The sequence below is a fragment of the Thamnophis elegans genome, chromosome 14 (genome assembly GCF_009769535.1).
Source record: "Thamnophis elegans isolate rThaEle1 chromosome 14, rThaEle1.pri, whole genome shotgun sequence".
Lineage (NCBI taxonomy): Eukaryota > Metazoa > Chordata > Lepidosauria > Squamata > Colubridae > Thamnophis > Thamnophis elegans.
In genome coordinates this window covers 198,764-223,435 of record NC_045554.1, presented here as the reverse complement: position 1 = coordinate 223,435, position 24,672 = coordinate 198,764, and the positions used below count along the sequence as shown (strand labels likewise).

The 24,672-nt window shown below is 61.2% G+C and overlaps 2 protein-coding genes across 4 annotated transcripts; both read left to right on the top strand.

The window, feature by feature from the left end:
* The first annotated feature begins 558 nt into the window (after positions 1–558).
* TFAP4 (transcription factor AP-4) lies at positions 559–9,242 on the top strand. 2 transcript variants are annotated; one of them, XM_032230302.1, is made up of 7 exons: positions 559–881; positions 5,337–5,502; positions 5,907–6,005; positions 6,096–6,266; positions 6,415–6,495; positions 7,469–7,630; positions 8,145–9,242. In XM_032230302.1, the coding sequence occupies exons 1-7, from the start codon at positions 574–576 to the stop codon at positions 8,325–8,327; spliced, it is 1,170 nt and encodes a 389-aa protein (XP_032086193.1). In that variant the 5' UTR covers positions 559–573; the 3' UTR covers positions 8,328–9,242. The 2 variants fall into 2 exon arrangements, with proteins under 2 accessions (XP_032086193.1, XP_032086194.1); XM_032230303.1 differs by lacking the exon at positions 559–881 and adding an exon at positions 1,428–4,242.
* Positions 9,243–10,051: 809 nt separating this feature from the next.
* On the top strand, positions 10,052–23,102 carry SRL (sarcalumenin). Of its 2 annotated transcripts, XM_032230868.1 has the most exons (7): positions 10,052–10,300; positions 14,475–15,302; positions 17,149–17,238; positions 18,012–18,107; positions 19,975–20,091; positions 20,951–21,184; positions 22,116–23,102. In XM_032230868.1, exons 1-7 carry the CDS (start codon positions 10,240–10,242, stop codon positions 22,925–22,927), a joined length of 2,238 nt encoding a protein of 745 aa, XP_032086759.1. In that variant the 5' UTR covers positions 10,052–10,239; the 3' UTR covers positions 22,928–23,102. The 2 variants fall into 2 exon arrangements, with proteins under 2 accessions (XP_032086759.1, XP_032086760.1); XM_032230869.1 differs by lacking the exon at positions 14,475–15,302 and having other exon boundaries at positions 10,054–10,300.
* Positions 23,103–24,672: the final 1,570 nt, after the last annotated feature.

Here is a 24,672-nt window from a genome sequence, read left to right as displayed (position 1 = left end):
CCTGCGGAGGGACCCCGCTGCCCTCCCCGCGCCTGATCGGGCGGTTGGCTTGGGGCCCTCCGCCCAGCAACGCAGGGCCGGCTCCGACGGACGGGGGCGGGGGTTCCCTGGCGCAGACGGCATAGCGGAAGGAGCCGGAGCCGGAGGAGGCGCCAGCCCGCCCAGATAGGAAGCGCGGGAGGCGGGCGGAGCTTCTGGTGTCTGGGCGAGCGGAGCGGGACGCCCGGGGCGGCCGTTCGCTCCGGCCTTGGGATGCCGCGACGCCGGCAAGGAGTTCCCCGAGCTTCTCCGGGGCAGGCCGTCCTTGGCGTCCTTCTTCCTCCGGCCTTGGGCTCGGCCGCTTCGTGAAAGGCGGGCAGTGCCTGGCTGGCGTCCGGGCTGAGCATCCCGAGGTTCCCGGTCGCTAAGCGGCCTCTTCCGGAGAAAACGTCCAGATGCGGCTCAGCAAAAGCCGCTTCCTCCCTTTGCTCTCCTTCCGTCGGGCCCCTCGGTGGGCAGCCCGTCCTTGCAAGAGCAGAAGGCGCTCAGATCCCCGCCCGGCCAGACCTCCTGCCCGACTCTAAGCTCCTCGCAATGCCTCCAGCACCCGTTGTCCCTGGCCAAAGGAGGGGATGCCAGCTGGCCACTAGGACTCTGCTGGGGGGAAGCTCACTGCCCTTCCTCCTCTTTGGCAGGGAGAGGCCTGGCCTGCAGCGGTGCCAAGAACTACGGCTGCTCTGTAGCCCAGATGGAGAAGTTCTCCAAATGCCACACCACAGCACTTGCCCCTGGTGCCCATCTTCAGAGACTAGGCACCTATGCGGAACTGGAGGCCCAGAAATTCCTTGGAAGCGTCCCTGTGAGACCCTCCACATTTTGGAGCATCTGCTGGGGGCTTCACGGTGAGTCATGTACCCCTCCCGCTACCAGAGGACTGCTAAGCCTAACCCCAACACCGCAGACGGGGCTTCTTCAGTGGGTTTCTTTTCCACACTCTGACACGCACCCTCAGGACGGCAGCCCAATAAGCGGCACCCGATGCGCCAGTCGTTCGTTTCAAGGCCTTTTTGCCACAGAGCTTTAGAATCTGGTGTGAGGTTCTATTAGCTGATCTTCACAACAGCTTGGCAGGAGGGACAAAGTCATCTGCTCATCGTGCCCGGCCTCTCTTTGGGGCCTGATCCAGTCAACAGCACTAGAGGGCAGTGCTTGGGGAAAGCATCCCGGAGTGGTCCCCTGCACCTCCCCTAACAATTGGGTCATGTTTCAGGGCGCGTGTGGGGGAGAACTGAAATTGATTAATCTGAAACTGGGTTGGAATTGATGGCCTCCCGCTGAAATTATTTCAGTGCTTATGTTTGGGTCCGTCTTTGTCCAGCACAAGCTGCTAATTCCAAGCAAGAGGGGGGGGAAATTGATGGTGGTCAGGGGGGGGGGGCGGTAACAACACCTGGTGCTTTGCCATCAGCCCAGATCAAACAGCTTTGGGAGGCTGAAAGGTGGCATTTCATCTTAAGGCCCGTTTCCCAGCTGAGCTGTGCCAGAAGGGCAGGGACAGGACTCCAGCTTTTTCAGCACCTTCAAGAGGAAGGCTTACTCACTCAAGTAATTCAGGAAGAGAATTTAATCCTTTGCACTTTTCCATTTTGTTGCTGGAATTGTTCTTACGTGCCTGTGATGATTCTGGTTTTTTTCTGCTCTCTCTTCCTGGCACCTTGTATTTTATGTTTGTGATTTCTGTGCGTCATAGAGAGAACTTTGGATCCGGGTCAATTTAAAATGGGAGAAAGCAAATAAATTCTAAAACTAGATGGCTGTGCTGTATTCTCTTGGCCACAAGGGGGAGCGCCTCTGGCTGTGGTGCAGCCCTGCTGACTTCTGGCCCGTCTAAATGATAGACCCAGCTCTGGGGCACTTGGTTCTATACTGCTGGCTACCCCAGCCAGTCCCTGGCCGTGGTGCCCTTAGCTGTGGGCTCGCCTGACCCCCGTTGTTGCATTCGGAGCGTCTTTGGCCTGTTCTTTCACTCCGGTTTGGAAAGGAAGCGAAGCAAAGAGACCGAGACCTGCTTTCAAAGGAGAGAGCAGCGGCTAGGAGAAAAACTCAGGCGCTCAGGCTGTCGACTGGAGAAGGTTGTCAGGTGAAGAGCCCAGGAGCTGCATCGTGTGTGGATGATTGCCAGGCCAGGGGTGTGCTCAGCTCAGCTACCAGCAAGCCCCCCGGGCAGCTCTGGGGCACTGCTTGTCCTGTTCTGGCATCCCTTCCCGAGGTGGGTTGCTCCCAGTTCGGCCTGGATCGGGTAAACCAGGAGTAGCGTGGGCGGGAGGCTCTGCCCACCCACCCAAATGCTTCTGCACCTGCCTGAACTGGTGGTGAAAAAATGGGCAGCCCACCACTGATCCCTTTCCATCAGGCCAAGAATGTGGAAAGGAAGACCAAGCGCCTCGTCCTTCGCTCTTGGGGAGGGTAAACGTGCAAATGTGGAATTGCAGCCAAAGGCGAGGAAGGGGCTGCCCTTTGACTTCCCGAGACCCTCCAACCCCTCTTGCAGGCCAGGGCCGATCCTAAGCATGCTATCCATCTGTTCTTCGGTCTTGGCTAGCAGAGTGTGACCCCCACTGCAGCAACTGTCCTAAGGCTAAGGGTTCAGACTCTGCCCGCCGGGACTACCCTGGTCACTTGAGCATGTGTTGCCCTGGCTGGATCCAAGGCTGTTGCTGTTGCCCAGGGGCTCAGATTGAAGCCAAGCATACTCCAGATGCCCCTAAGCCGGCCTTCCCTTCCCTGCCGTATCTTCCCTGGACGAGCACTTCAGAAAGGAAGAGGCACCAGTGCTGGCCAGAGCCACTCCCCCCCCCCATCGGCTTTTCCAGTGACCAAGACCAGGCTCTTCTGCTGGCTGAAAGGTGCCAGGTGTCCTCCCCAGGCCGGCATGAAGACTAAAACTGCAGCTGGCCATAATGGTGACATTTGGGCTTTGCATTCACCAATTGGACGAAGCATATGGCATGAAACCAGTCAGAATGGTGGGGGTTGGTGGGCTTCTCACAGCACTGGCATAGTTCGCCTTGCTTAGCTGGCCGTGTAAATGTTCATGGAGGTGCTGGGTCATTCCAGCTGGAAGGAAGCTTAATTGGCTGAGCGCTTTGTGGGAGCCTGGCCAGAAGGGGCCTTTGGTCACTTCTTCATGGGGGGATGTGTGTGCCAGTGAAAGGCTGAGCAGAAGACCGCCAGGCTGAAGAGGCCCAGGTAATTCCTCAGTAAGAAGGGTGGCCCAGGGCAGGCATTGCCCGGTACATCAAGGGCCACCCCACTCCCAAGCAGGTAGGGAGTAGCCAGGCTTCTCCTGCCCTTGCCTTGAGTGGCTGGCCCTGGGCAGTGCTTGGCTTGGCCCACCCCTTAAACTGCTTGCTTGAATAAATTGGCCCGTTGCAAGTTCCAGTCAAGGCAGACCTCTGGCCCACGTCCAGTCAGCTGTGTGGGACTACAAATCCCACCATCCCTCCTGAGCCCCCCAAAGACTTCCACGAGTGGGGCAGCTGGGCTGGCTCTGCAGGCCCCGGCCTCCCTCCCTCGCCTTAGCTGCTGAACCAGGCAGGCTTCCAAGTCAGTCGGGAAGCTTCCCCGCGTTTCTCGCCGGTGCCCGCTCGGGCAGCTGCTCTGGGCGGCGAGTCCCTCCTGGCGGGAACAGGCCGGGCTCTTCCTCCTGCCGTCCGCGGCCCTTGGAAAGGCAGGAGGGGGGGGGGCAGGCACAACGCGCCCCTCGCAGGCTCCCATCTGGGGCCGTTCCTCGCCCCTCCCAGGCCGCCAGGAGCCCCGGACCGCCCGCTGCGAGTTCCGAGCGTCCGGTTAGCGCATTGCTCGGGCCGGGCCTTCCCTCCGCGGGTCCGCCGGCCGGCACTGCTGCTCAGGGCGGCGGGCGGGAGGGCGGCGCGGCAGCCGCGGCGAATCGCCCTTTGTTTACATGGGCCGGTGGCTGGCGGAGGCGGCGCCGGCGGAGGGAGGGAGGGAGGCGGGCGAGCGGGCGGGAGGGAGGCAGAGCTGCGCTGCGCTCGCCCAGCTGTTTCCCGCCTTGAGCAGACACGCGCAGGGCCAGAGCCGGAGACGCACCGCGGGACCGGCGGACGCGTGCTCGCCCGCCCCCCGCGCCCGTCACCCCCGATCCCGGCCGGGCATGGAGTACTTCGTGGTGCCCGCGCAGAAGGTGCCGCCGCTGCAGCACTTCAGGAAGACCGAGAAGGAGGTCATCGGCGGGCTCTGCAGGTGGGCGCGCGCGCCGGGCGGCCGGGGGGGCTGCGGCTGCGGCGGGGCCGCGGCCGCCGTGGGGCGCGGGAGGGCCGGGGCCGCCGTGGGGCGCGGGGGGACCGGGGATGGCGGCGGCCGAGCACGTGGGTCTGTTTGCCGGAGCGCGGCGGCCAGCGGCGGTCCGGCCCGGGCGGCCCCGGGGGGAGCGGCTGGGGGCGGCGGCGGCGGGCCCCTCTTCGCCCAGGCCCCCGCGAGTCCGCGCGCCCCGCCGGGTCTCTCCCCGCCCGCCGCGTGTTTACTGGCAGCGCGGCGGCCGGGCCTGGCCGTGACTGTGCAGCCTCCGAAGGGGCGGGCCTTGCCGCCGCGGGCTGCCGGGACATGTAGTGCCGGGCTCGGCCGGAGAAGCCGCCGCCGCCGCCGCCGCCTCGCACAAAGGCTGCCAGCCGCCGCACGTGCCGCCCGGGAAGCCGCTCTTTGTGCGCAGCAGCCCGCTCGGCGGTGCGGGCGGAACGAGCGCGGCGGCGCGGCCGCCCTCCGACCCCCGCCAGCTGGGCCGCAAGGCGGCCTCCACGTGGGGCGCTGCTCGGGGCCGGGGAGGCCGCGGGCGCCTCTCCTGCCCGCCCCGAAGGAGCCCCGACCCGGGCCTTCCCGGGAGCGGTTTTCCCCCGCTTTTGCTCGCCGGGGGCCGCCCCTCCCGACTCCGCCGGCATGCGGGGCGGCCCTTCCCCGCTAGGGCCCCGCGGTGCCCGCTGGTTCTTCCGCGCGGTAGGTGCCCCGGCGGTCCGTGGCTGCCCCGGGCGACGCCACCCAACGGCCGAGTAGCCGTGCCCAAGGCCACTGCTGCGCGGAGGGCGCCCGGGTCCCACCTTCCTCCCTGGGTGGCTGTGGGTGAGGTTGCTTCCTCGGGTGGAGACGCCGATTGACTTGCGCTGCTGCCTGGAGGAGCCGGGAAGGCCCGTTAGCTGGACAGGAGGGCCCAGCGTGGCCTGGGAAGGGCCAAGGACATGAAATGGGTTGGGAAACGCTGAAGCCCTTTGTGGAGGCCCTTCGAAAGCCCCACCATGACAACAAAGTGACAGGGCCCGTCCTCAACCTGTGCTCCCCTGCTGCAGCCTGGCCAACATCCCCCTGACCCCGGAGACGCAGAGGGACCAGGAGCGACGGATACGCAGGGAGATCGCCAACAGCAACGAGCGCAGGCGCATGCAGAGCATCAATGCAGGGTTCCAGTCCCTGAAAACGCTCATCCCGCACACGGACGGCGAGAAGCTCAGCAAGGTGAGGAGCTCCCCACTGATTGGGGGCCGCCAGCAAAGCCGCAGGGGAGTCAAGCAAGTCCCTGACAGACCCTGAGGGCAGCTGGGGGCCCACTCGCCAGGGCTGGGGGCCTTGGAGGGCCATCGTGCTTAGGGGAAAAAGATGGGGAGGGAGCGGCGATGGGCCAAGGAGCCTCCGCAGGTCGAATGCTGCAGCTGGAAGGGAGACCCAGGGGGGAAGGGGGGGCTGCTCCCTGGGGAACAATGGGGTGCAGCCGGCTGCTGAAAGCCGTGGCAATACGTGGGGCCTTGGGGAGCAGAGCACGGGAAGGGCTTCAGGAGAGACCTGGCTGTCCTTTGGGGGGGGGGAGGGGGCCAGGTCTGCAGCCTCTGGAGTTCTCTGCTTCCTGTCTCTTCTTTGGTCAGGCAGCGATCCTCCAGCAGACGGCGGAGTACATCTTTTCTCTGGAGCAGGAGAAGACGCGGCTGCTGCAGCAGAACGCGCAGCTCAAGCGCTTCATCCAGGTGGGCACCATGGAGATCTTGGCCGGGAGGGGCGCTCTTTTCCCCCGTGGCCCCTGTGCCCCCCCCCTTCAATCTGGGCCTTCTTGGCAGGAGTTCAGCGGATCCTCCCCGAAGCGGCGGCGGGCAGAGGACAAGGACGAAGGCATTGGGTCACCAGACATCTGGGAGGACGAGAAGGCCGACGACCTGCGCCGGGAAATGATTGAACTCCGGCAGCAACTGGACAAGGAACGCTCGGTCCGGATGATGCTGGAGGAGCAGGTGCGGGTCCGGAGGCCGGGTCGCAGGAGGGTTTCTGGGCAGGGTACCAGCGAACGAATGCCCCAGGGGGCCGGGGCAAGCAGCTGCGTGCAAAGCCTCCCTTGCCCGTTGCGGAGGGTGACCGGGTCTTTCTCTGCCCGGCCGACAGGTACGCTCTTTGGAGGCCCACTTGTACCCGGAGAAGCTGAAGGTGATTGCCCAACAAGTGCAGCTCCAGCAGCAGGAACAGGTGAGGCCGCAGCACCCAGAGGCACTGGAGCACCAGGCCTTTGTCAGGGAGAGCGCATGGCCTCAGCCAGCCCCCCTCCCAGCCTTTGGCAAGCAGGGTTGTGCCATTTCCAGCCCATGGACAACAGGAAGCCGCAGCACTGCCCGACCGTCCCCAGCAGATGCGCAGGGGAGGGTGGCATATCTTGGGTGAGGAAAAGAAAGTCGGGTACCCAGCTAAGATGGCTGTCCCCCAAAGCAGACCTCACTGAGGAGCCGAGGGTGGCTACGGCGCCCACCTTGTTGATTCAGAAGCATCTATGGAGGCTTCTGGCCCTCTCCATCCACAGGGACGTCTAGGTTTATGTGGCCCTGGGAAGGGCTCCGTCCTTGTGGCTCCCGGTGTGGCTCAGGGCTTCTGCAGCTGGGTGTGGAGGAGAAAGGCTGGAAAGAGAAGGTCCTCCGATCCACCAGGGCACGACAGGGCCTGAGTTGTCCGAAGGCCTTTCGGCCGCTGCCTCTCTGTAACGTTCCCGTGGTTCGCCCATGAGGCCAATGTTGAGAAAAGACAGGACACGACCTTTCTCGGGATGGAGCGACGACCCAGTTTGGGGGTCTGAGAGCCCCTTTTATTGAGATAGGACAAAGGCAGGAGGAGCAATAGCATGTGGTTAAAAACAGCCTGTAAAAGTACAATTTCTAATCTACTGCTCAGTCTATATATGGTCAAATCCTGGACGTCATTGGTAGGGCACATCTCAGGATGTTATGTTATGCACTATCAGGATGTTATGGCGTTCTAGGAGTTTGTTTTCTCCTGTGTGGTTCAGCGTGGCTCTGCATGCCCTGGTATGAACTGGGCCATGGGGGACACACACCTAGACAAGGAACTATATTACAACACCTCTCCATTTCTCTGCCTGTGGCCCAGGGTGGCCTTCTGGTACAGGAAGCCACTGTTCCATGTGCCAGGTGTCCTTCTCTTCTCTCACCAGCTCCTGCCTGCTCATGGCCCCCCAGCACCCACCCAGCACCCAACGGTGATTGTGCCTGCACCGCCTCCGCCTTCGCACCATGTCACCGTGGTAACCATGGGGCCCTCCTCAGTGATCAACACTATTTCAACATCCAGGCAGAACCTGGACACAATCGTTCAGGTGAGAGCAGGACGCAACAGTTCCTCACCTGGAGAAAGGGGGGGGGGCTTGGCCTCCTTCAGAGAGGCTGGGAGGTGGGTCCCTCCCTGGGCATGGAACAGGCCCTGGCAGATCCCCCCCCCCCCCAAGCTACCAGCCTCACTATGCAGCCCTGCTGCGCTCACCGAGAACAGCGCCCCTGGGTGCACCCCCCCTCCTGGCCTGGCTACTCTTGAGCCCCTTGGAGGAGAGGAGGGTCTCCGGGGAAATCCCAAGCCTTTGCCCGTCTGGTTCAGAATCTGCAGCCTCCTCCTGGCCGGTCCTGGCACTCCGATTTGCCCCTGACGGGTTCCTCCAAACTGGGTAGAAAAACGGGCGCTGTCCTCTCTGCCTCTGCGGTGCCTAGGCACGTCCACCACCCACAGGCTCCTGGGCTTTCCCCAAGCAGCAGGTAGCCAGTCCCCGGGCAGGAAGGGCCAGCGGAAGGCTGCCGGTCAGAGAGCCCACGGGCATTTACCGTGCCGTCTTCCCCCAGGCAATCCAGCACATCGAGGGGACTCAGGAAAAACAGCTGCTGGAGGAGGAAGAGCAGCGCCGGGGCGCAGTCATTGTGACCCCTGCCCGGGCCAGCCTGGACCCCGCGAACTTGGACACGGCCTCTGACCTGGAGGCAGAGGACGACGATTCCATGGAACACAGCAAGGCTGGGGTGCCCTGACCTCTGCCTGGCAGCGGGAGGGCGAGCAGGGTGGGGGCCAGGGGACTTCAGGAAATGTGCTGAAATTTTTACAAAATACCGCAACTTTGGGTCTATTTTGTGACCTTCCAATACTGTAAGTGAGAGCATTAGGACGGGGATGAGCTGGACATCGGGCTCTCCAGTTTGAAGCAGCTGGGGGAGTCAGCAAGCTGCGAGCGGCCAGGCTCTTCCAGGACGCGGCTGGGCAGTCGGCGCCTCCCGGCTCAAAGGATGGATTTTCTCTGGCGCCTCCGGCCGTGTGAGGGGTCCCTGGGGGCCTTGCTCCTCTTCGGCCTTGCTCCTGGCCCTAGGAGGGACGAAGGGACCCCCGAGGCCTTCTCAAAGCTCCAGGGAGAAGGCTGGTGGAGGTAGGCCTCGGGGTTGCCTCTGCCTCCCTGGTCCTCCTGGCACACCTCTTGGTGCGGGGAGAGCCCTGAGGCCCCTCCGTTCTCGGGGGCTGGTTCAGAGCCTGGGAAGAGAGCACAGGACCCCCCCCCCCTTCCTCTGGGTGGTTTTGTTCTTGGAAGCACTTAAAATCCGTTGTTCCGTGGGCTGACTGGGTCCACGCAGGAGGAGGGTCCTGCCCCGTGGCAGTTGCTGTCGTTGCATTCTGTGCCTCCCCGTCTCCCCCCCCCCCCACCCCATTTGGGGAGAGGTCTTGGCCAGGCCTTTTTCGTACTGGTTGCTTTTGGTAGGTTCCCCCCCCCCCCCACCCACAACTGTTCCTTTGTTCTTTCATATTTTTATATGGGGGTTTTTTTTTTGTTCTTTTTTTTTACAAGTTTTGGGTCTTTGTGTTCATTGAGATGCTATTATATTTTGTTAAGAAAGTGGAAAAATGAGGCTTGTGCCTTTGTAAAGAAACAAAATAAAGTTTGTACTTTGTTTTTTATACGTCTTGTTTAGTCTTTGACTAAAGTTGGGGGACGGAGGCAAGAAATTTGTGGGAGGGGCTTCAACCCTGTCCCAGAAGAGGGAGGAGCCTCACAGCCCTTCTTCCCCATCTGCTGGAATCCTCTCCCCAGCACCTGCCTTGCTTTGCGTGCAGTGCCTGTCTTGCCCAGCAGAGGGAGCTTGTGCTTACCCTGCCCCTTGGTGGAGCAAGAGGGTGGGGGCAGGAGAGTTTTTGCTCCTCTGGCCTAAAACGTCATGGCCTCAAGTGGCCAGTTAATCCCCCCCCCCCACTTTCCCTGGGGTTTTTGGGGATGGCTGATTACACAGGTGGGCATGTGTGGGCAGCCAAAAGCAGCAAGCCGCCTCCTTCATGGGGTCTCTTCAACCTTTGGGGCAGCTTGGCCTCCCCTGCCCCCCCCCCCGCCTTTTCTGCCAGTCGGGAGGAAGGTTGGTTGGCAACATTTTCCCCTGGGTCGCTAGTTCTCTTGTGACGCAGCCGTGCCCTTTGTCTTGTGCCCACCAATTTCCTGTTCTTGCCCCGAAAAGCTACCAGCTTCACCCACCATCCGCTCTGAGGCATTTTGCAGGCTGGGAGGGCTGCCCGGCTCCTCCGTGGCCATGCAGGTCACCTGAAAATGCTGTGCCAAGGCAGCACTGAGCTGGTGGTTGGATTCCTTCTCCTGAGTCCCTGGGCAGGAAGAGCTGGTCCCTGCCCCTCCTCCCCCCCCCCCCTGCCCGTCCTCTGGGACCTTGGCTCTGGGCTCAGCCCTGGGCAGCAGCTGCCAGAACGCCCCTCCTCTTCCCCCCCCTTAGTGGCTGCCTCTGAGTGGGGACTGACGGAGGTTGGTGAAGAGGCCGGCTGGGGAGGGGCCTCCAGTAGTCCAGCACCGGCACCATCGCCTGCGTGGGCCCTGCGGCCAAGCGGCCACCTGCTTCTCCGGAGCCTTCCCTGGTATAAATAGCGCGGAGGAAGGGGAGAAGGCTCCTGGCAGCCAGCATGGCAGCGCTGAGGCTCTTCTGTTTCTGCCTGGCACCAGTTGTGCTCTTCAGGGCGGCAGGTAGGGCCCCTTGTTTCCGAAGGCCCAGAACTTCCCACGGGGAGGGTCAACATGCCAGGCCTGTGGCAGGCAACCGGGCGGGGGGTGGGGGTGGCAGCCTTGAGGCGGAAGGAGGGGGCCACCGTGGGACCGAGGGGAGCCAGAGGAAGAGCGGCTGGGCTATGAGATCCGTAGGAGCCGTGCTGGGAGCACCCCGCTCCTCTCCTCTGTGCTTGGAGACCTATTACCCCAGGGATCCCCTGTGTCTTAAGGGCCCCAGGGTTGCCCCTCCCACTGGGGTTTTCCGCTGCCTGTTCGGGGCCCCTGGGCAGAACTATGTGGCATCCGACACCTTCCCCTTGGGTGCCCTTGAGTTAATTTGGTGCTGCTGGCTGGGCGCTGCCTCCCAGCTGCCTCCCAGAGCTAAGTATGGAAACAGGCGTGTAACTGGAGCCCTGCAGCCTCTGGAGCCCCTCCTGCCTTCCCCATTGCCCTCATCAGCTCAGCTGCTGCCTGCTCAAACTGTCACAGGCGCTCTGGACCAGCTGTAGCCTTTTAAGGCCATATTGTATGGTTCCCAGAACAAAAGGGAGATGGACAAGCAGGGCTGGGGGCTGCTTTCCTCCCCCCCCTCCCCTCCCCTCTCCTTCCTTCCCTCCCAGCAGCAGGACGCCCCTGCGGGTCTGGGGGACGAGGGGGCTTGGCCTCATTTCCCAGCTTCTACAGTGGATGCCCCCAGAAGGGGCAAGGTGGAGGGGGAGTCTCTCCTCACCCTGGATGGGGCACATGGTAACCACGGGTGGGCTCTACCTGGACCAGGGGCCCTTCCTTGTCCCATCGGAGCAGTGCAGATCTAGCATGATTCTTGGGGGGGGGGGGGAGGCCTTCTGTGACCAGGAAGCTCGTTTTGGGGATGCATTGAGTGGGTTGGTCACAGGGCTGCAGCTCAGGACTCCGTCTCAGGACTGGGCTAATGCCAGGGCCAGAGGAAAGTGTTGTGTCTCTGAGCGAATTCATGGGAAAGGCTGCTGGGCCTCCCAAGGACTTGCTGAGCAGCCACTTCCCGCCTGGCTCTCTTCAGCAGCTCCGGGCGGAGTATGGAGGGCTTCCGTGGCCCCGGCTGCGCTGACCCAATTTCGGGGGCGGGGCGGGGGGCGCTTTCCTCCGCTGTCTCACCAGCTGTGTGTTTCCTCTGGTTGGCGTCTGCTGGGGGGGGTGGGGGTGGCTGCAAAGCAGGAAGCGCCCCCCGGAGTTCTGGGGTGGGTGGGGGGCAGGAGGCTGGGTCCCCTCCGGACAGGCCCTCGCTCAGCCCGGCCACTTGCCAGAGACCCTGCTGGGCTCCGGATGCCCCAAAGCAGTTCCGAAAGGGCTCCAAACCATCGGAGCCGCAGCCGGCAGGGCCCGTCCGTGGCCGTGTGTGGAGATGGGGCAGCGCTTCTGGCTTCCCACAACAGCCGCTCTGGGGGCTTCGCTCACCCCTTCCTCTCGCGCACCCACCCAGAACAGGCACGCGGAGGGGGGGGGGGGCGCGGAACCGGCCCCTTTGTCTCCTCGGCCGAAGGGCAGAAAAACAGGCGCGTCTCGCTTTTTTCTCCGGGGTCGTAAAAGGAAACCGGAACGGCGCTTCTCTGGAGCGCCCGTCCAGCTCTTCTCAATCCGGCCGCCAGAGGGCTCCCTTGAGACGGGCTGGCGGGGCTGCCGGAGCCCGCGGGAGACTGGCGCCCCCTCCTTCCCGGGTCCCGGGGGCTCAGCTGAGGGAGGGTCCCCAGGGGGCGAGGGCTGCTCGAGGGAAAGGTCCGAAGGATCCCCCATCATGGCGCCAGACCCCTCCCATCCAGCTACTCCCCCCCCTCCAGCTCAGGTTGCTTCCCCCCCCCCCCGCGATTTGCACAGCCCTGGTTGGAGCTGGCTCTCCCTCTGGGTTGCGTCCCGCGACTGGCGCCTTGAAGCTGGCGAAAGTGAGGCCGCTGTGGCCCTCAGCCTGAGCAGGCCGGACGCTGCTTGGACTGGCAGGGCCAGCCTTGCCCTCCCCAGCTCCCAGCCGGCGCCTTCCTTAGCCTTCCCAGGGCAGCGGGGGAGCCTGGATCCCTCCTCGGGTCAGGCTCTTGGCTTTGTGTCTGCAGAACTGGCTGCCCTCACCTGCCGCCTCTTCTGAGCCCCGCGTGGCCTGCAGACAAGGGCCGGCTGCTGTAGTGGGCCAGAGCGCCCGTCCCTCGTCACTGGGGGTTTCTGGGGCAGATGTAGTTCTCCCCCACCGTCCAGGGTACTTGGGGAATGACGCCCCACTCAGTTCAGGGACGGGAGCCCTCCCACCCACCAGCAGGAAGCCCCCTGCCTCTCCCAGGGAACCGTGGCTCCCTCGGCCCAACCCCTAGGAAAGACAGGGCGAGGGGCAGGCTCTGCCCCCTCAGAGTAAGCCTTGAGGCTCCTTTCAGCCTGCCAGGCCTGCAAATGTTTCTTTGTGCCGCCTGTCAGCCAGAATGGGGGGGGGGGAGTTTCTTGGCTCTGGGCTTCACCCGAGAGCAACTTCTTTCCCCCCTGCCCTCCAGGGCTGGGGGGATATTTTTAGCTCAAGGAGGAAGCTGCTGGTGCTGAGCTCCACTCCTTCGGCCCCTTTGCCATTCTGTGGCTCTCCCTCCTGGGCGTCTGCAGATCAGCTGGCAGGTTGCTTGCATAAGCCCTGGGGGTGCCTCCCTGCCCTTCAGCCGCCTCCTGCAGCGCTTTGGGCTTCTCCGCTGGGTGACCAGAGGCCCTGTCTGGCCTTTTGGCACAAGGGCAGCGGAGCGGAGGAAGGACCAGGCCCCGCTCAGGAGAAGCTCCTCGGGAGGTTGCCCAGCTAGAGAAAGCGGAGGGGGTCCCATTGGGAGACGGAGAAGCCACCGTCAAAAGCCCCAAGTGCCCCACTTTCTTCAAGGCAGCAAAGCCCCCACCCCCAGCGGGATCTTTTCCTCCCAGGGAGCCCCGAACAAGAGGACCGAGCACCCCTCCCCTTCTGGGCCCCTTTTTAATGCCCTTCAGCAGCTCCCGGGTGTCAGGCCCTTCCTCTCTGGGTCCTCAGGCAGGGGGTGGGGCTCCTTGCAGGTAGGACCTGGCTGTCTACCTGAGGGTCAGGTGTGGTGGGGGGGAGACTTTGCCTCAAGATGCAGCGGTTTCTGTCGGAGCCATCAGAAAGGGAGTCCCTGCCGGGTTTCCTCTGCTAACGGCCAGGGACGGTTGGAAGCCCAGGGATGGCATGGGAGCGCCTCTCCTGGGCGACCAGCCAGCCCCTCTTCAGCTGGAAGGCCTGGCTTGGAGCCCACGAAGCAGCGCTGACAGCAACATCTCGGGTGCCACTCAGGCAGTTGGCATCTCCTTTGGGGATCCCCTTTTCCAGGAGCAACGGAGGAGGAGGAGGAGGAGGAGGAGGCTCCCTTGGCATCTCTCTCTTGTAGATTCCGCCAGTTTTGCCTTCCTGATCCACAAAGAGGCTCCTCCTGCCCTGGATCCTGGCTTCTGCGAGTGGGCAAAGGGTGCCGCAATCAGGAGGGGGGGGTTCTCGAGCAGCCCCGACACTTGAGAAGAAAGATTCCACCCCCAGTGCCCTGAGGGGAGGGGGGAGATCATTCCAGAGCTGCCTTCTCTGTTTGCATGGCAGGGAAAGGGCTTTGCCAAGATGGCTGGTCTTTAGCCTGTGCCAGCCCTGCTAGTCTTCAGATGGCTGGGATTTCTTAACTGCGGATCTGCAGGGGCAAAGCTCTCCTCGACGTCCCTGCGGTTCCCCTTTTTATTCTGCTCGGATTTTTAGTAGAAGACAGTCAGGAAGGCAGTTGGGTGGGGAAAGATGGCAATGTACTTCCTGGCCAGACCCCAGGGGGATGGCCTCAAGGGGACTAAGACCCCTGAAAAGACCCTCAGGGATGCTCCCCCCGTCCCCCCGTCTGTCTTGCTAGACCGAAAGGGACAGCCGCGGTGCTGGTTGGGAGGGTGGTTAAGGGCAACGTCTGTTCTCCAGCCCAACCTGGCAAAACTGTTGGCACACAGTTAGCAGCTAGAACCAGGCCAGGCAAGCGAGATCCTAAATCTGCTGGTCAGGATTGGATTTAGAAGAGCCTCAAAGCGTGCTTTTCCCTTTGAGTCCAGTTCCGTTTTTTATACAGAAGCACATTTGCAATTTGGGGCACAGGTGAAACTGACTGATCATCTTCTAACTATCTAGAACTGCAAGTTTCTGCCCTGGAGGGCGCAGAAGACTTTGCCAACTTGGCTGAGGGTGGCTTCTTGCCGGGAGACCCAAGTCTAGTGAAGAAGCAGAGGCTGCTCAATGGAATCCCTCTCCCGTTCTCAGGCAGCCAGGAGGAGCCTCGGGGTGAGGGATCCACCAATGCAGGCCCCAACGTGGACAGCGCAGAAAGGGGCCCCTTGGAGGAGGACGGAGCACGCGCGGCTGAGCGAGGGGAGGTCCCTGGCCAAGAAGAGGGGACGGCTGGTCACGAAGGAGGCGGAAGCAGCTCGGGGGAGCCGGAGGAGGTTTCCGCACGAAGGGTGGACGGGTCTCGGGGTGAAGAAAAGGCTCCACTAAAGACGGAGAGTCCTTTTGAGGAAGAGGCCCACGGTCTTCTCCCAGGACGAAACCAAGAGGCGTCTCAGGATCCTCTCCGCCCTTTGGGGGCACAGCTGGATGATAACCTCACCGATTCCCCTGAGGTGGATGAAACTCTGGAAGGGCACTTGGGCAACCCTTCGCCAAGAGAGGAACCCAGGGAGACGCTCAGGGCTGTCCTGCGGGATTTGCGTGAACCGGGAGAGCCGGAGGAGGCAGCAAGTGCCCACCCAGCAGAGGAAGGAGCTACGGAGGACCTGGCAGGGAGTCCAGAAGAGCCGGATGGCAGAGGAAGAGCTGCAGTGGATGAAGCCGGAGCTGCCACCCAGCTTCCCATGGAAGGACGGGGCTTTGGCCAGGGGCAGCCAAATGGCAGTGGGGCAGAAGGCGCAGCAGCTTCTGAAGGGAAGGTTCCTCCTCCGGCAGAGAGAAAGTGGCCCAGAGGTGGTATCTGCCCCCAGATGCTGCAGAGGTCGGGTGGGAGGGCCAGGTAGAGGGGCTGCCAAGGGGAAGGGGAGAATGAGGCAGAGTCCAAGGAAGAGAGGACCTTCCAGGCTCTCTTTCCGGAGGGGGCAGCCCAGAAGGTGGCCTGTGTGGAGCGGCAGCAGAATGGGCCATCTGCCAAGGAGGATACCCTGCAGGGAGAGGAAGTGGAGGTGCCACACAGCCACCCCCAGCAGAGACCAAGCTTTTTTGGCCAGGAGACTCATCTTCTTGGCCGTGCCCTTTGTGCCCTGTGCCAGCTGCCTTCGTCCTCTTTGGCATTCCAACAAGGAAGGCGGGGGGAGTCAGACTCGCGGGATGGGCAGGAAAGCTGCCTCGGCCATTCACTCCTCTTTCTAGGCCAAACCTTCTCAGGCCAAGGGGGGCACTTGGGGGGGGGCGTGACCTGGACTCCCAAGGCAGCTTCTGCAGTGCAAGCCCCCCTCCCCCCTGCGCCCTGTCCACCCCCCTCCCTATTCCTTTCGTCTGGCTTGGTGCTCTTTCAGCTCAGGGTTGCAAAGCCTGCCAGGTCTCGCTTGGGACCTGATTCCTGAGTCCCCGGGGGAACTTGGTCCTAGAAGGCAGGGTGTCCTTGGATCTGGGCGGATGGCTGTCTGTCCTTGGAGGGGAATCTGCTCTGGAAAGGACACCCGCAGCCCCTTCCATGCCAGGATCCTCTGGTTCCGATTTCTCTCCTCGGCTGGAGTCGAAGTCCGTGACGCCTGACCCTTCTTGGCTCTCGGGAAACCAGGCGTGTCCCCAACTGCTTCCGATCCTGGGCTAGAGGGGCTCTTTCTGCGGGATGGGATTGCAAGGCCAGGCGAAGGAGGCCTCTTCCCGTTGGTTGCTCTTTTTAGTCCCAAGCAGCAAAACGGCACAAAGCTCTCCGGGCAGGCAGGTTCCCAGAAGAAACCCCGCGGCAGTTTGGAGGCTAAGAAGGATTTAATGATCCAGGCGGCTGAGTTCACCCCTTTGAGCTCTGTGCAGTTCCTTTCCAGGGGAGTCTGCCTTGCCCAGAGGAAGCAGCCCCTGATTCTGTCCACTGGTGGCTTCGGCTAAAGCAGGACGCAAGGCAGCCTGTCCTTGTGTGTGTGGGGGGGGGGGGCTGTCAGGAGGGGTTCCTGGGAGGGAGAGGTTAGCGCTGGGGGGAGGTGAGGCCAGCAATCCCGAGTGGGAAGAGGGTGGGAAGTCGGAAGGAAGGAAGGCCTCTCCTTCCTGCTCCGTCTCTTTGGGCAGCTGAGGCCAGCGTGTCTCCAGATTGTGGCCGTGGCCGGTTAGGCAGCTGGAGGCAGCCGTCTGTGGAGAAGCTGCCCTGGGAGACGCACCCAGTGGTCACAGTAGAACCTCCCTGGGCAGGGCTCCCCCGAGGCTATTGGCAAGAAAAGCTGGGCAGCCAGGCGAGGCTTCCTGGAGGGAGATATGGGCGTCCTTGTCTGGACTGACTCAAAACAATGGGCCAGGTGCCCCCCCCACCCACTAGTTGGGGCTTGGAGGCCCAGGGCAACCTGTCCTGCTTTGGGGGACCTTCTGAAAGGCCTGCCCTCTGCCTCCCCCTCCCCTCCTGGCTGCTCAAGCCAGGAAACCTTTCTGGCTCCTCTTTCGAGCGGTGACAGGTGTCCTTCCTAGCTTGGCCCATCATTTTGCTCCCTGGCTGGGCCTTTTGTGGAAATCGGGTAGAAAAGAAGGCGCTTTTTCCAGACAAGAACAATCTCTGTACTCAGCTGTGAACGAAAATGCCTCTTGTTTCCTTGGGCCATTTGGCCCTGAGTGCTGCTTGTGGGCTGAGACCTCTGCTTTGCTCTTTCAGCGGAGGAGCTGGAGAACGCGCAGAGGGACCGGTCCCACATTGAGAGCACCCTGAAGCTGAAGGAAGAGAAACCCGCAGAAGACTACTCAGGTAGCAGCAGGGCTCCACGCGTGTCCAGGGGGCCCCCCCCGCAAAGCCTCCCCAAAAGGCAGTGCAGAGCTCTAGCACTAATCTACTGCTCCAAGGGGCTTCGCAGCCCTCTCGGGGTGGCTTAAAGAGTCGGCCTCTTGCCCCCAACCATCCGGGCCCTCATTTTACTGACCCCGGAAAGATGGAAGGCCCAGTCAACCCTGAACCAACCGGGATTAAACTCCTGGCAGTGGGCAGAATCCTCCTGCAATTCTGCACTCCAACCACTGTGTGACCAAGGCTCACGATAACACAGGCGCCCTTTTGAGTCAGTTGGAGCTGTTGTGCCAAGGGAGTCACTTGACTGCCACTTTCAGCCTGCCATCCACCCGCGTTAGATCCACCCAGATGAGGGAGGGAGCTATAAAAACGTTTACGTTGCATGCGCGTAGACAGCCCCCTGGTTTCCAGCCTGCGTGCCCTTGCCACCTTTGCCCGCTAATCTTTTCCCTTGCAAGGAAAGCCATGCCGAGGCTTTGCCCTTAAGCAGCCCGGACCAAAGGTTTTGCCCCCAGGTGGCAGCTCTCCTCCTGCTCCCTTACAGCTCCTCCCAGCCCCTCAACAGCTCTGTGAGGCTGGACTCCCTCCTGCAGAGCGGAAAGGCCCCAAGGCGTGATGGAGGGGCTGCCAAGGGGTCCGGGCACAAGTGCAGCCTTGGCTCCCCGCATGGCAGGCCCCAGGACCCCCTAGAGCAGCCAGCTGGGCTGACTTTCCGCCTGGCCTCTTTCTTGCAGCCATCCTACAGCGGCTGAGGAAAATCTACCACTCCTCCATCAAGCCCTTGGAGCACTCCTACAAGTACAATGAGCTTCGGCAGCATGAAATTACGGGTAAGGCAGGTGGGCTGGGGGCTTGGGTGCTGTTGTGCTGCCTGCAAGGGTCTGGCTGCCAGAGGTGGTGTTGGGGGGGGAGGAGGAGGGGCAGACTCGGCATAGGAAGCTGAGCAAGGAGAGGTTTTAGGGAAAAGCCGGGGGGGGGGGCTCTCTGGATGAGGACTGCACAGGGGTGGGGGGTGCTGCATTGCCACATGGGTCGTGCATCCTGGGGTTTTTCGCTGCTTCCCCCATAAGGCCCTGGCCTCTCTGGCTCTCCTACACACAGAACTCCACACTTGGAGGATTGAAAGGCTGCCCTCCCCGTGGAGTTTCCCTCTTCCTCAAGGCTCCTTCTGTTTCTGCAATCCTGCAGGCGTCCTTTGCCTGCTGAAGTCTCCCCATGGCCGGGGGGTTCCCAGACTGACCCAGAGGGGTCGCCCTCCCAAAGCCGGTGTGTCCTTTGGAGTCGGTGCCCACTGCCCTGGCTTGCCAGCACTGCTCGGGCCACAGTCCCCAGGGCTGGAGGCCAGTGCGAACGAACTTTGGAACCCAAGCTGTGTGGCTCCCCCCGGCTTCTGTCTCCCCCCCCCCCCCGGGCCCTGTTGCAAGGGCTGCAGGTGCTCTGGGACTGGGGGCGCCTCCACTTCGTCCTTCCCAAAGGAGGGGGAGAGGTTCCAGCTGATCTCCGTGTGGGGAGGACACAGCTTCTTGCAGCATGACCTCTAACCCCGGGGGCTTCCGGGAGGGCAGCTGGGCCCCTTCCTGGACGCTCCAGCTCTGCTTTCGTTCTTTCCTGCCCCAGACTAACCCTCCCCCCCTCCCGCCCTCCCCAACTCACACTCCTTTTTCTCTTCCCCAACCCCCCTCTCCTGCCCCACAGCTTACCCTGGACGCACCCTGGGCTCTTCAGCCACAGGTGGGTAGAGCTGCCTGTCCTGTCAGCCAGTCCTGCCAGGCCGCTGTTCCCTGGACCCAGGAAAGGGCACCGTCCTGCTCCCCCTTCCCGCGCTCAGCCACCTTCCTGCTTGTTCTGGTGGAGGAGGATGTGGGCCACCCTTGCCTCTCCTTGGCAGCCGGGGAAGGCAGGGATAGGGAGCCCCCAATCTTGTTTCTTGTGGCAGCAACGGGGAGCTTGGGAGAAGGAAAGCCTGGAGGGGGCATGTCAGTGGCTTGAGGACGGCATGGCTGCCAAAGCCCCCGGGCTGCTCCAACCTCAGCCCTTCCTGGGCAAAGGAGCACCCGCCCTCTTCCCTGGCGTCTGTGGGAGGATTCTGCAGCACACTTTGGAAGCGTCTAACTGGACTTTGTCATAATGCAGAAACCGAGCGTCAGGCGCACCAGTTTCCCTTCTGGAAGGCAGCAGAGTAAATGCGGCACAGGGGGGCCTTTCCCTGGGGAGGGACAGAAGTGCCCCAACTCTTTCCAAGTCTCAGCTGCACTGCCGTCCTGAGGAAGATGCGCTACCGGCAGCCAAAGCAAATGACTTGCTCAGGGGATCTAGGGGGGGCTGGGCCCCTCTGGCCAGCCTCCCTCTGCCGGAGGTTCATGGGCTGGGGGGGGGTCTCCAGCGTCCGGGCGTTGTGGGGTGGAGAGGGGCTGCTGTTTCACCCACAGCCCAGGCTTGGCAGGTGCTTCCCACAGAGCTGATGGATGGTCTCTGTCCATGGGGAGCCCCCAGCCCGCCCTGCCTTCCCCACCTTCCCTCAGAGTTGCTCTTGTGGTGCCTTCACCCTCCCTGGAATAGTTGCCCCCCCGGGGAGGGCAAGGACAGCTGGCGGGCGGCTAGTGGAGCGATGCCCCTGCAGGCAAACAAGGCTGACTTTCAGGGCTGAAGAGCCGCCCTGCTCTGCTCCAAATCGCTGCTCTTCCCTTCCCTCTGCAGACGGAGAGATTACTTCCAAGCCGATGGTGCTCTTCTTGGGACCCTGGAGCGTTGGCAAGTCCACCATGATCAACTACCTTCTGGGGCTGGACGCCACGCCACATCAGCTCTACACAGGTAACCGGAGGCCCTGCTGGTCTTCTGCCTAGAGTAGCAGAGGGTCCAGGAAGGAGACGCATGCTGGGTGACAGCGGGGAGCACCTTCCCTTCCCTTTGCCAGCCAGCCGCCCGTCGTGTTTGAAGCCCTCAGCCCCAGCTCTCCCCCTGCTGCGCTGGCTGAGCCTCCTCTCCCTTCAGCTTCTGGCCAAAAAGGCCCTTGCCTTGGCGCTTAGGGCGAGGGGTGAGGTGCCGGCACTTGGTTTCCTCCCTCTCCCCTAGCGGCAGACGGACCTACAAGAGACTCCAAACTTTCTGTCCCGGAGCCCCTTCATTGCAGCAAGAGTAGCCCTTCTTCCCTGCCACCCCTCGGGCCACGTTTTTTCCTGAACCGGCTCTCGGTCGAGAAGGTTCCCCCAGTTGCAGACTGAATTAACTAGCCAGAATGTTTGGTTTCCAGTTTTTCTTGGCTGTGGGGAAATTCGTGGCAGCCCCAGAAACTCTGACAGGAGTACAGAGAACTGAAGTAGTCTCTATACAATCCGTTCCTTTCTCTCCACCCCCCGCAGCTCTCAGGCACCAGCCTGGATCTGCAAGCCACAAATCATGCTGGGTTTATGGGAAGCCGGCAGAAAATGAAGCATGTGACGATGGTTAGCTCTTAAGCTGTGAGGACGGCCTAGAAAACAAAACTCACAATGGGCCTAATAGGCTAAGAGAGTTCTAGAAGATCAACTGGGTTTTTGGAGTGGCAAACCTGGCCTGTTTTGAAAGGGGGAGGGGGGGTTCCTTAGAGCGCCTGCTGGCAAGGCAGCGGCCTCCAAAGGAGCATCTGGGGCTGTAGCTGACCTGCACCCGGCTTCCCTTTCTCCACGGACAGGGGCTGAACCCACCACCTCCGAGTTCACCGTCATAATGCATGGTGCTAAAGTCAAGACCATCGAAGGCATTGTCATGGCTGCAGACAGCGCCCGCTCGTTCTCCCCCCTCGAGAAGTTTGGGCAGAACTTTCTGGAGAAGCTGATCGGAATCGAGATCCCTCATAAGCTCTTGGAGAGGGTCACCTTTGTGGACACCCCCGGTATCATTGAAAACCGGAAGCAGCAGGAGCGAGGTGGAGTTCTATTTCCGGATCTTGGGAGGGATGGTTTATTCTGGCGGGCATTTTGGCTGCCACCCGTATGTTACCCCTTACATAAAGCCATCTCGGTCCACCTTTGAAAAGGTGGTTAGAAACTCACTCAGGGCCAGACTCCCCCCCCCCCCCCTTGAACTGTGAGCCGCCCTGAGTCCCCTCAGGGAAAAGGGCGGCATACAAATAAAGTAAATTGAAAAAAATTGAATTGAAATTGGAATTGAAGCAGTTGGTTGTACAAATTGATTCTATCCCAACCATTGCCAGAGTCATTTGTATCCGTGTTCAATATTACTTAAAGGAAGGGAACCGAATGGAAAAAAGGATGCAAATCGTTAATAGAAAAAGCACCCAAAGCAAAACGTTCAGATTTTGGAACAGGTGCTTTATTTACACAGAGAAAGCACAAAGTGGGGCCAAGCAGGTGATGCTCTTCCGTGCTCAGAACCCCACAAGTTGGAAGAGGGAGCCGGTGTGGGGCGCCTGGAAATGGAGGCGAGCCACTAATTGGACTTTAAGGCCCTTTCGGGATTAGGGCCAGTTTAGAAGAGAGCAAACGGAAGAGACCGAAAGCTCCAGAATGATGCTCTTAGCGGCTCCCGGTGTTAAACAACGGCCAGCCTTGTATCCCTGAGCATCCTAATGTTCAAAGCATTTCAAAGCTCACTAAAATAACAAACATTTAAGCATCGTAGCCATTGCCTGAGAGACACTGCAATTTGGCTAATCCACTAGCTATTATTCTTTTCCCCTTGCAAACGCTCCTTCTTGCATCCAGCAGATAATTGCTCAGAGACAGGGCCCTTTGCTGCGCGGCCCCCGTGATAGGGAGTCACAGCTGGGTGGCCCTCGGCTCCTCCTCCTCCTCTCAAAGGTCACAAAGTCCCCCCCTCTTCGTCTTCTCTTGCAGGCTACCCGTTCAATGACGTCTGCCAATGGTTCATCGATCGAGCCGATCTCATCTTCGTGGTATTTGACCCGACCAAACTGGACGTGGGGCTGGAACTGGAGATGCTTTTCCGCCAGCTGAAGGGCCGGGAGTCCCAGATCAGGATCATCCTGAACAAGGCGGACAGCCTGGCTACTCAAGAGCTCATGCGGGTGTACGGCGCCTTGTTCTGGAGCCTGGCCCCCCTCATTAACGTTACTGAGCCCCCCCGGGTTTACGTCAGCTCCTTTTGGCCCATGGAGTACCAAGCCGAAACCCACCGCGACCTCTTCTCCAAGGAGGAGATCTCCCTTCTGGAAGACCTCAACCAGGTGATTGAGAACCGGCTGGAAAACAAGATCGCCTTCATCCGCCAACACGCCATCCGGGTTCGCATCCACGCACTCCTGGTCGATCGCTACTTGCAGACCTACAAGGACAAAATGACCTTCTTCAGCGACGGGGAGCTGGTCTTCAGGGACATCGTGGAGGATCCAGACAAGTTCTTCATCTTCAAGTCCATCCTGGCCAAGACCAACGTCAGCAAGTTCGACCTGCCCAACCGCGAGGCCTACAAGGACTTCTTTGGGGTGAACCCCATCCACAGCTTCAAGCTGCTCGCACAGCAGTGCTCCTACATGGGGGGCTGCTTCCTGGAGAAGATCGAGAGGGCCATCACCCACGAGCTGCCTGACCTGCTCGGGAGCATCGGCCTGGGGAAGAAGGCCGGCCCCCTCTCCTGCGACACAACCGGCTGCGGGGAAACCCCAAAGAACCGCTACAAGAAGCACTAAGAGGCCGCCAGCGTGTGACCCTCCTGCGCCCCGGCTGATGAATGAGCTTATGTCTTATCTGTCCAAGAAGCTCTGTTGGCCCCCCTCTGGGGGCCGCAGAGCGAGCGGCTGGGATCCCAATGGCAGGGAAGTTGGGTGGGCCTGGTAAAGAGAATAAAGCACTGTGAATACCCGTCATGATTTAATCTTTGTTACTTCAAAAAGATGCAATGTGTCAAGGAGAGGTGAAATTGGCAGAGGCCTTGCGTATATGCCGAGAAGGAAGGACCGGAATGTTGAAAGGAGGCCAAGAAGGCCTCCTGACCACCAGGGGGAGCCAAACACGGCCCCTGGAGTTAAGGTTCTTGACTCGCAGGAGCTGCAATTCAACCAGGCACAAGACGCGCCCCCCCCCCCCCCCCCCCCCCCCCCCCCCCGGAGCGGCTGGCCAAGGAGGCCTCCTGAGAATTGGCCACGGGAAGGTCTCAGCTGCTCCCCCTCCTGGCCACCCTCGGTTAGCTCCTCTCCTCAGCAGCGCTTCCCCATCTTGGTTTCAGCTTTCTCTGGGTGGTCTGGAGAACTCTCCAAGCATTGCTGTCTTCTGGGTGATGCTTCAGCGGGGAGAAGGGCTCCTCCCACCGATTCCCCCAGGGAATGGGGCCTGTTCCCTGAGGAAGCAGGGGCCCCTTTCCTTCCTGGCCTACTCTACATCCTTCATTTTTTATATACCTATAGTTCCCTTAGCCGTCTGTTCTCAGGCTTGCTGGATTTCCCTCATATCCCTTCTGCCCTTCCTTTCACGCATCAATATTTTGCGAGTTGCATGGAATGAAAAGTCTCTGCAACTGTGTACTCTAAACGATTTGCCCAGTTTGGAGCACCTATTGAGCCCATAGGCTGCACAGTGCAAGGCCTCCTCTGTTGCACTGAGGTGGGGGCTAGGAGGTGGGGGGAGCCTGGAGGGACAGTGTAGGTTGTCCTGTTCTTGGCAATGCCGAAAGGGAGGGAAGGGAAACGTCTGGTTTGCTGGGCAGAGAAGATGTGGGACGACAGGTGCCTTCCCTGTTCGGCTGCGAGGGGAACCCTGCAAGACCACCGAGCCTTCCTAGGCATCCCCAGCCATCATGGCCTTTGCGCGTGCTTGTGCTGTGCTAACAACAGGGCCGGAGATTGCTTGGCAACCACGTGGACCTCCACAACAAAAGACAAAGCATCTCCGAAGGTAATTGATCCTGGACCTGGAGGCATCCACCCTCTGCCCACTTAGATGGGGCCGTGATCTGAGAACAGCCGGCGGCTAATCCAGTGTGGCCACCCCTCCCTTCCTGCCTTGGGAATCTGTGCTCTTGTGGTCCAGGGATGCTCGGAGGTGGAAGCATCCTCCCCACTTTGGTAAAAGGCCAGACCCAAACCATCCACCCGTGGTTGTGTGCTTCTTTGACCAGAATTGTGGACAGATGTATTTAAAGGAATTCCATAGCTGTGTAATCCATTTCAGTGGCTCGCAGTAATAGTCTATGTTTGGAGACACGATGTACTTCAGCCCTTCTAATAAATTCTGGTATTTTTCAGCCACATTTCTTAGTGTGTCGCCTCTCTTTCTGAGTGGAAAGGATGACAGCGGGGGGGGGGGAGCCCAAGGAAGAGGGCCGATGGGCTTTCCCACGGCTGACCCACCCCGCAGCCTTCGGGGGGGGGGGGCTTCTGGGGCTTCTTTCCACGGGTAAAAGCCTCTGGTTGACAGCAGGGCCTGCACAAGCGAGTGC